The sequence below is a fragment of the Phascolarctos cinereus genome, unplaced genomic scaffold, assembly GCF_003287225.1.
Source record: "Phascolarctos cinereus isolate Bilbo 61053 unplaced genomic scaffold, phaCin_HiC Scaffold_2;HRSCAF=192, whole genome shotgun sequence".
Classification (NCBI taxonomy): Eukaryota; Metazoa; Chordata; class Mammalia; order Diprotodontia; family Phascolarctidae; genus Phascolarctos; species Phascolarctos cinereus.
In genome coordinates this window covers 249,256,433-249,267,010 of record NW_027555625.1, presented here as the reverse complement: position 1 = coordinate 249,267,010, position 10,578 = coordinate 249,256,433, and the positions used below count along the sequence as shown (strand labels likewise).

Sequence of the window (10,578 nt, the reverse complement as noted above, 5' to 3'; positions counted from 1 at the left end):
GACAAGCAGTTGTTTCCCTTTTACAGCATCCAGCTCCCTCTGCTTCTGGAAGGGTTTCAAATTTATTTTTTTAAGCTCTAAATATATCTCTCCATGTAATATTCTAGTGGGTTTAAGTTTCTCTACCAGGAGGTGGGTAGCATGTTTATATCCTTTGTAGCTACCGTTGTCACTGTATCAGTTTCAGTTGTTATTTCTTTTAGTCTCTGTATAAATCATTCTGGTTCTGTTTATTTCTTGGCATCATCTGTTCTTGCTTTTCCACAATTCTCCACATCCATTCCTTTCATCATTTATGGCTTAATAATATTTCATTTCATTCAAAAAGCCATTTCTCAATTGATTAAAAAAACCCCCTTTCTTTTCTAGTTCTTTGCTGTAGCAAGAGTGGTGCTACAACTGTTTTTTGTACACACGGGTCCTTTCCTTTTGTTTCTGATCCTTGAGTGATGTATCACTGGGTCAAAAGGCACATGTGCTTTATCGATTTTGGGGGCAGAGTTCCAAAGCTCTCCAGAATGGTTGGACTATTTCATAGCTTCAACAATGCATTAGTGTGCCTGCTCTCCCACATCCTCTCCAACAATGATTTTCCTTTTTTGTCATTTATGCCAAACTGATGGGCGAGGTGGAACGGCTAATTGTTCTAATAATGGTCTAAAGCATTTTTTTTTCCCGGATGGCTTATAGCTTCAATCTATCTGACCAACTTATGCCAACAACCAGCAGTCTTTCAATTCGCTTTACTCTCCAACTGTTTTACTTATCTTTTCTGACTTTGTCTAGCTAACTCTTATCTCCTTAGCTTTCTTCCTCTTTAGGTTCTTAATTCCTGTTCCTTCCCCTTTCTCTCACAGACCAGTATCTGGAACTAGTTTGCTCTTCAAATTTTCCTAATTTCTCCTCTCCAAATTCAGTCTCTGGCTTTGTTTACTAGATCAATGCCATCCCCCATACAATTTCTCCTTATTCAACTTATCCCTTTCATGAAGCCAGAAGTGGAATCCTCAGCCTTTTCTCCTTAAGGTAATCTGTTTCTGATCAGGGACTGATTGGCAAATACATGAATGTGCAAAACATGAACAATTTGGGTTTAGTAAAATTTTTTCCAAAGGTTCTGTGCATAGAAATGACTCCGAGTTCTTCTTAGTTATGCTTGGATTCAACAAGCTCTGGCAGTTGCTACTAAGCTGGAGACTCACCTAGCTAAAGTCCAGAAAGACATTTCACCAAAGGGTTCTCAGGTGAGAAATTATTTTAATCAGAATAATTTGTGAAATCATTTATCTTCCGAGGTTCAGAAGGAGTACAGGTCATTGGAAGAGGCACTGAAGAATTCACAAATCTTTTAAATATAAATTTAACCCACTTTGGTATTAATACCACAAGACAATTTAAGGAATTTTAGTACTTTTTATTCAGCAGTCAAACGAGGGTATATTTCAAATAAGCATTTTGTGCCATATCCAACGCCAGTTCAACAGACTAAGATTCCCTCCCACAAAACTGTCATTTATTTGGTCTGTCTGCAACCGTCTGCATAATAAATAAGAACTGCTACAAATGTTCAAAATTCCAGCATATAAAACCGAGCAACAAGTATCTCAAAATAGTCATGACCTTAAAACAAATTTCTCAGAAAAAATACAACACAAGATTAAGCTTCTGCAATATTATTTCCATATAAAACACTAGTAAAATATTTTTCTTAAAAATTAAATAATGAAATACCAAACCAATTATATACAGTACACACGAATGAGTCAAAACATCCAATTCTTGGTCTCTCTGGTGGCAAAAAGAGAAGTTCTATCACATTTTGTGGCACTAGAAAGCAATTCAGTCAAGACCCCTGACTCATGAAGCATTCAGTGAGAAAATGTTGACAGCCCCACACTTGACCTTAAGTGAACAGGTTTGACTGAAGTCTCCAAGAAGAGATCTTATGTTTACTTCAGTGGGTAGAAAATTAAAACTTTTTTTCTCCCCTGACACCGCAGCCAATGTTGTCTTTTAGGTTCACTGCTCCTAGCTCAGAGATAGCTATTTGAGAATAATGCTCTGCTTAGTACATGGTAATTTGTCCATTTGAAAGAGGTCCCCCTTTGAATCGTCTCCCTAGTTCACTTTAGCATTTGCTTTACTATGATAAAAAAAAAATATGTTTGATCCTACAACTGGTTTCAGATACCAAATCAAGGAAAACTGGTAAGAACCTAAAGGGTCAGCACATCTTTAAGAAATGAATTTTGACTTCAAAATCACAAAGATACATAAATAATCTTTCTATATGTATATCATCACAAAAGTCCTTAAGTACACACTTGCAAAGCTACCATTTTACCTTGGGAAATCTGAGAATCAGCTAGAATGCTCAACAAATATCCTACTGCCACCAAGGTAAGCCAGATTCTTTTCTGTATTCCTAGCAAGTATAGGATACACTTCTCAGCCTCTTCTCTCATGCTAATCTTTTCACGCTCCTTTCCCAATGATTAGCAAAAATGACAATATGTACCACCTGAACAATGTGTCCTTTAATAAAAACTTGTCAAAAATTCCTTCCACTAAAGTAAACATCAATTTTTTTTGTTTCCTTCTTATTCTTCTGCAAGTTATTAGCAATGGCCTGTCTATGTTCTTCGACGTTTGGCTGCACTTGGACTAGAGGGATTGCTGTTTGCATTTAAGACCTTTTCTGTGACCCGGTTGCGTTTCCTCTTGTCTGCACCTTCTTTAGATCCAGATTCTGATGAGCTCTTTTCTTTCTCTTTGCCACTGGACTTTTCAGCTCCTTTCCCCAAATTTCCTGAAGATGTAAAAACTGAGAAACAGAATTATTTTTGCTATTTCATTAACCATGAAATTGAAGTTTTTGAAAATATTTAGTATTTTAAAAAATTTCTTTCATATTTCAAGTGACCCTTATTACAATTAACATAGCTGCACATATAATATTCAGGAAATCTTAATGTTCCCTGATCCCTTCTCCGTCTCTCACTCTTGCTAAGCCATACTATATTCATACACTCTACTGAAGAATATGCCTGTCACTTTTAGTCTGAAAAAAATCTCAAGGTTATCCAACATTTTGGTATGAACATCATTGTCAGTTATCAACTAGCTATCCAGATCTTAACAGGGATTTTGCTGTACTGAATATTTCCACATTAAGTAGAGCCATTACTTGGCATCTATAAACATTTCTCTTACATAAAGAATTTCATTTTAAATATTTATTGTAATAGGATTTGATTGGAAGTAGACTTTAAACACATAACCCATGGCTAGTAGTATCAGCAAGTCATTCTTTACATTTACTTTTATATTAGCCCGTTCTTCTCCCCCACCCCATCTCCCCCAACATCACTACTAAAATATAAGAACCTGGTCAGTATAACACTACTGCAGAGCTAAGAGAAAACTATTAGCACTACTAAGAAGCTGCTCCCTTCAAGTCTTCTTTTGATGTCTCATCATAGCATCAAAATGATACTAGTTTTGTGAAAGCTGCTCCAAGGGGAGTGCAAGCTCTGTAAGGTTCTTAGCTGCCGGCCTTGAAAAGCCTTAACGAGGAAGCTGGCATTGAACTGATTGTGTACTTATCACCTGAGTACCAGTCTACCTATGTTTGGAAGGGCTCAATGATAAGTTGGCTGTGCCATTATACTACCACAGATCCTTGAATTATTTTTTTTAAAAGACACCTCTTTACAGTAAACAAAGATTCATTAGCAGTTGGAACTTATTCTCCAGATGACAATTTAAGACTGATGGGGGAAAAAAGACTAAGAGGTCAAATACTGATGCCAAACTGCTGAGCTGAATCTATTTTAAGTGATACAGCCTCCTGGATAAACCAGGTGAATGTGGTATGGCACAGTTTACATAATTACCATCTTCAGTACCAGTGTGTGGATCCACTTCTTCCTTTATTTCTTCCTTCACCTCATCTTCAATCATTACTTTTCCTGTAAAAAGAGTAAGTAAAAAAATTCACTGAGAATGTACTGTGAGAACTGATCTCTGTCCTGGGGGGTCTTAAAAGTTAATGGGGGAGACAAAGACAGACAAAGATCAAACACAATGATAACTACTGAGAGCTATACTTAAATTCCAAAGAAGTTCCCTAGAAAAACTTGAGTGGTACTACTTAAAGAGGTCCTATTTTTTTTAAACAAACAAAATCAGCTCATTCTTGAGCAACAGAAGTAATTTTCTAAAAGAAAACTAATATGAATGCAAGCTCTGTATCTATAAGGTCTGTCTTTAGAAGTGACAATAAATCATAGCAACTGTTACTATTTAGTTGCATTTTTATTGGGAACCAAGCAATTCTTGTAGGCTAGTGATAAGGATGAATGGCTTTAGGCTGGCCTGTTATACTTGGTCAAGAGCTTATCAATGTATAATATTCTTATCTAATCTTGGTAGAGACTTAACCCTGGAATTGATTCTTACCTTCTTTGACCTCTTGAATAATTTCTTCAGGAAGGATGAAGTTCTTCTCTGAATTAGGGAATGGAAGAATCTCAGACTCATGCTGAACATCAAATAAAGTACAGTTTTGTTTTTTAAAGAAACAAAGAAAAAAGCTGTCAATTTGGGCATATAATTCAAAATCTTTAAGAAAATGCCACCACTATTTAGTGTAAATACAACTAAAAGCCATTTACTGCTGATTTCAGTAGTATGAAAGTAATCTGTCATGAGCTGTGCATATTTTAAAATACTTATTTGCTTATCCACTTGAAACATGGATTTTAAAAAACACAAGGTATCCAGAAGAGGAAAAAAGGGACTAAAAAAAAGCTACAGAAAAAAACAAATTGAAGCTGTCTTTAAATATATTAAAAATATATTAAAAGTTATAAGGACACCACCCAGTTTCCTTTTGTAACTTCAGAGGCAAAACTGGTTTTAATTGCAGCAAGACTTTGTATCAGGATAAGTTTCTTGCCTACATATTCTACCATACCAAGAGAAACTGGTCAAAGCCAACAAAGTTCAGAGAAATGAGATAGAATGTCAATGCAAAGGGTTGGGGGCACCTATTCTCCAAATGCGCAATAACCAAAAACATTTGAGGAACTGTTGGCAGAGAGCATTGATGGATAAAAACTGGGAGGAAAAAAATACATATAGCAAACCTTAATTAAAAGAGGGATAGGAGAAGTGATCATAAATATCATGGGACAAAGAACAGGAATAAATGTGAACATGTATACGTGCCAAGAAGCATGAGCAGGTGATCTAATCAGAGATTGCAGAACACAGTGAATGAGTAAAGAAAAGGAGGAAACAAAAGAATTAAACCTCAGTTTGTTAAATAAACAGGATTTGCAAAGAAACTTACATGGTAAAGGAATTCATATGAGAAAAGTATTTTCAATGTTGCTTTCTACTCCTCTCCCATTTTGGTGAGCTAGGGTCTAGTAAGGAGCTGGGATTAGCACCCAGGAAAACTGAAGTTGGCTACTCAATGGACCTGGATTCAAATCCTGGCTCGATGTTTACTAGCTGTGTGATCATGGACAAGTAGCTTCTCTGAGCTTCATTTTCCTCACTATTTTCCCTCAAAAGGATAAATATTTGCACTATCTACCTCATAGGAAGATTTTAAGGAATGACTGATGATAAACCTTAACATACTATTAAAGATGTAAATTTTTTTGTTGTTCCCACTTCCTATAAGGTAGTCAGTCCTTCTACTACAGCCTGCTTGTTATCTGCCTCTTTCATAAATGTACAGAAAAAAGTGAATTGTTAACTCAAAGAATTTCACTCAACAAGTATATGTTATGCCCCTACTCTCTGCCAGGGACTGGGGATACAAAACAAATGGAAAAAGTCCTTGCCTTCAAGGAGGTTATGTTTTACTATAGATAATACATTTAAACAGATGACTACATATAGCTAAGCCAGACTTATGAACAGCACAAATATTGCTTTGTGATTTAGACAGCAAATCAGGTAAATAAAACGTCTTCATAATACTCAACACTTATCACAGATTCTATAGTTGCTGTGCTTATAATGTTCAAATATTCAATTTGGCCTGTGGGAAACTCCATCTACTTTTCCCCTTTTATTGATATTGGCCTATCACTAGTTCACTCAGCTGAATGGACAGCATATACCTAATAAAAGATTTTCCACAAACATGGTATGAACCAGGTCAAGAAAAGGGTACGGCATAATGTTTAAAAAGACCACCAGTTAAGTACTGCCATAGCTTCCAGAATAAAGAACCTAGCTACATAATGGCATACTGAAGCAGGTTATATAAACGTCACTGGCCTGTAGGATGCTAGGATCTGGCAATCAACCAAATGAAGGAATCCCAATTGAAGGAAGACAAGGGGTATCCTTATTAACATCACTCAACAGGTCAATGGCTTTTCAACACCCTATTATTTTCAGTCCCTAAAAAAATCTTTTGGGATTCAAAGATTACCTCGTTCCTCACTTTCTGAGGTCAGGAACTTAAATAAGAGCTTAACTGAGACACAAAACATTTTGTTTTTATTCACATTTTAACCTCACACAACCTCTGAGGCAGGAGTGCAAGTATTATCTCTCTTTTGCAGATGAAGAAAATGCAGCTCAGTAAATGTCAGAGTCCAGACTTAAACCAAGATCTTTTTATTCAACCCATGTTCTTTTCACTGCCTCATACCTGAACATCTTGGGATTCCATCTGGGTCAGCCTGTTTGGCTCATTACAATAGACTGTTCCATTGCAGTCCATATTCATCTAAGAGAGGAAAGGGGAGTACTGAGACAATTCTCTGAAAACTGTGAAGTTTTTTTCTTTTCTTTTTTTTTTTTAGGCAGTTGGGGTTAAGTGACTTGCCCAGGGTCACACAGCTAGTGTCAAGTGTTTGGTCTGAGGCCGCATTTGAACTGAGGTCCTCCTGACTTCAGGGTTGGTGCCATATCCACTGCGCCACCTAGCTGCCCCTAAACCTGTGAAGTTTTGATTTCCTTCCAGTAATTGAATTTGTGCAGATTTTTAGAAATTATGGACCATCAGCTTAGCACAGTGGAAAGAGGGCTCAGGAACACTGGGTTTTTAGTCTTGTTTTTGCCACTAACTAGCTGTACAACTTTCAGCAAATTCCTTTTCCTTTGTGGGTCTCAGTTCTCTCATCTGTAAAATGAGGATGCAAGATGATCTTTAAGGCCCCCTTCAAATTCTAACAATCTATTAATGGGTTCCAGCTAGCTGAGTTCAACTTCAAAAATTTTACTGTTTTAGCAACTATCCCCCTAATTATTTTAGGCAGTATTTCCACATACCCTATTTGCTTATTGCCAGGCATTCCTGTTTAAAAGTTTCCTTAGTTTGTGGGAATCATTGGGAGAACAGAATTAAATCCTCTCATTTTTACTTATAGCCCAACACTGTGCTGGAACTCACTCCTTACCAATGCTTGCATATCGTACATAGTACTTAAATGGTCCCAGATGACTTTGGAGGAGATCTGCCTCCCTATGTTCTGACTGAACTTGTCCCTGATGCAGATCATGTGGAAGTGCCGGTTCACACCTGTAAGAGGGGAAAACTGTTCATGAAATTCCACCTGTTGCTGACTCGAATATTCTTCCTTTTTTTGGGGGGCGGGGAGGAGAATTTTCATTTTACAACACAAGGAAAATGGCAGAACACAAACCTATAAAAACAACGGCTTTTCCCTCTGTTTCAGGAATGTTAGTTTTGTTTTCTTGGCTATAATTATGCTCAAGCACAGTAAGTATTCTCTCCCAAACTCCCTGACTTCATCCACACCAGCCAGTACATAGAGGTGCTCAATAAATCCTGGCTGAACTTAAGTCCTAAAACCAAGTGTAGGTTCCGAAAGGAGAAGAGCCCCAAATACTTAAAAACAAACACCACTACTCTCTCTCCTCCTCCTCCCCCCTCCCGCCCGTCCCCAACACAAGAAGGCTGGCCTGCGCTCAGGTTTTCCCATAAGGTTCCACCATGAGGGGCAATCCGCACTCCTCCCCCTCCCCAAGTTCCTAAAAAGAGATCGACACACACATCCTCCCTGGACTGGGAAAAGGAAAGGAAGAGGGAAAGGCGGGGGGGGGGCCGGGGGAAGCAGAGAGGGAAGACAAGGAGGAGACTCGGGGTTAGAGGGGTAGAAGCCCCGGGCCGGGGTGGAGAAAGTGGGGGGAAGGGCAGGGATGGAAAGGGGAAGAAGTTGAGGGGGACTGGGGTTCGGAGGGAGAAGCTGGGGGGATGGGAAGAGGGAGAAGCTGGGGGGGATGGGAAAAGAGTGAAGCTGGGGGGATGGGAAAAGGGTGAAGCTGGGGGATGGGGAGACGGAAAAGCTGGGGGGATGGGAAGACGGAGACGCTGGGGGGGATGGGAAGATGGAGAAGCTGGGGGGGACGGGAAGACGGAAAACCTGGGGAGGGGCGCGGAGGGGAGAGGAGGAGAAGCTCGGGGAGCTGGGGATGGGAGAGGGGAGAAGCTGTGGGTCAGGGATAAAAGGGGGGAGAAGACCGGGGGCTGGGGGCAGGAGACGGAGGGAGGAGAGCTCCCCGGGCAGCTTCCTAGAGGCAGGGAAGTGAGAGACAGACCCGCCCCTCCCGCCGGCCTCAGCCCCGGCCCAACGCCCGGCCGCGGCCGGTACTCCAGGCCGCGGCTCCGGCCGGGCCTAGGCTGCGCTGCTCTCCTCTCCGAGTGCTCCACCCTCCCTCCTCGCCCTCCCTCACCGACGGGCTTGTGTCCCAGCATGGCATGGAAGAGGCACACTTCCACCTCGGGGCTCCACACCACGACGTCCTCGGGCGGGCCCGGCGCCGACTCCACGGGACCCTTCTCACCACTACCGCCAGGGCCCGGGCCAGAACCAGGGCCGCCTCCCCCGCCCCCGCCGCTGCTGCTGCCACCTCCGCCGCCCGAGCCAGGGCCACCGCCGCCGCCGCCGCCGCCGCCGCCCCCGCCGCTTCCGCCGGTGGCAACCTCGGCTTCCCCCATAGCTCGGTCCGGACTAAGAGAGCAGCGCAGCTGCGGAGCGCTGCGCGCGCGGCCCCGGCGCCCCCTGGCGGCCGCTCTGCGCCGTGCGCGCCCCCGCCCCTGCGCCCCCGGGGCCGCGCCTCCCTGGCCCTGGCCCCCAGAGATCGCCGCGTTAGCCTGCTCCTGGCTGCTTTCGCCGTCGCCCCTTGGCCCGGCCGTGCCCGTGCCCGTGCCCGTATCCGTATCCGTACCCCGTGCGTTGGGGCACGGGCTCCTGTGGCCCGGACATGTTTCCTTCCCCGGCCGACAACTGCACTCGGCCTTTCCTGCGCTTTAGTTTCCCCAGCAGGAAATTCCCATTTAAAAACCTCGGTTTAAACTAGACTAAGAGAAGAAAACCCTGTTGTGAGCATTTATGAGGCTCTGCGGAAGTGGTGGTGGGTGGTGTGGGTGTAACAATCCTATTATTACCTTGGATGAGAATCAGTCCCTGATTAAAAAAAAAAAGCTGCAATATTATTCCCCCAGCATTATTCCTAGGGCAGTCATTAGTAGAAATGACCAGTGGGGAGAGTGGTGCATAGGTTTTAGAGCTGTTGAGAATCACAGAGATCACCTCCTAGTGCAATCGCTAACTTTGCGAATGAGAGAACAGGGTCAGAAAGGTTTAAGTGATTTGCCCAAGGTCCACACGAACTAGTCCCTGAGCTCGGGTCTTCTGATTCACAAACCAGTTCTCGCTTGACCCTATTCTTTCTAAACAATACTGCTAAAACCTTTCCTCACTTAGTAACCCATACAGAGCTTAATTGCATTGGAGGAGTAAAAGACGTCTCAGCCTTTGGTGTGTAAGAAATCCCTCCTTCCCCAGGCGCTGAGTACTGGGAGATATGAGATAAGGCTAATAGAAATGCAGAGAGAGCTGACGCCCAGGTGTTCAGCATTGCCATTTTATGTGGCTAGGTCTGCAAACCTAGGTGTGGAGTCATCATCAATAACAGTGTAACCCTTAGCAAGTCGCTTAACCTGTAAGTGTCCCAGACCAATAAGACCACATAATGCTGTTAGTACTGATTTGGAAAGAAGTCCTTCCCCCAGAGGTTCCTATATACATGAAATCATAGGAATTAAAAAAAAAATACCATGTCTTGGGCTAAGAGGAGACAGTGGTTAGGAGATTATTTTAATCAAGCGGCTTGTCTCACTTAGGCTAGTACATAGCAAGTAAAAACCTATGTCCGCAAAAATCTCTTGCAAAGTAGTTATGTTATAGCCTGAATTTGGTTTCAGCATCTCGTATTAGAAAATGCCAATTTACAAAACAGGTAAATTGGGAAGGTTACAATTAAACTCACTGAAGGAGTTCCCTAATTAGTTGTTAACTGATGTTTAAGTGTAGGGTGGGACATGTTGATGTTCAGAGAGCTTAACCTGTGTGTGCTCTGAACCCCTTTGGCAGTCTTCAGATGCCTATAGATCCTATATCAGAATAATGTTTTTAAATAAAAGAGAGGATTATGATATGATTATGGACCCCAAGTCAAAAACCGACTAAATTGATTAAGCTGAGGCAATCAATTGGTTGAATCAGAAATGAAGACAAACTA

General features: G+C 41.8%; 1 protein-coding gene across 3 annotated transcripts; it reads right to left on the bottom strand.

The window, feature by feature from the left end:
* Positions 1-1,399: 1,399 nt before the first annotated feature.
* On the bottom strand, positions 1,400-9,300 carry MRGBP (MRG domain binding protein). Of its 3 annotated transcripts, none has more exons than XM_078149892.1 (6): positions 8,728-9,300; positions 7,431-7,552; positions 6,680-6,757; positions 4,462-4,543; positions 3,897-3,971; positions 1,400-2,824 (listed from the first exon to the last, which is right to left on the bottom strand). In XM_078149892.1, exons 1-6 carry the CDS (start codon positions 8,990-8,992, stop codon positions 2,634-2,636), a joined length of 813 nt encoding a protein of 270 aa, XP_078006018.1. In that variant the 5' UTR covers positions 8,993-9,300; the 3' UTR covers positions 1,400-2,633. The 3 variants fall into 3 exon arrangements, with proteins under 3 accessions (XP_078006018.1, XP_078006017.1, XP_020837204.1); XM_078149891.1 differs by having other exon boundaries at positions 3,909-3,971; positions 8,728-9,055; XM_020981545.1 differs by lacking the exon at positions 6,680-6,757 and having other exon boundaries at positions 8,728-9,007.
* Positions 9,301-10,578: the final 1,278 nt, after the last annotated feature.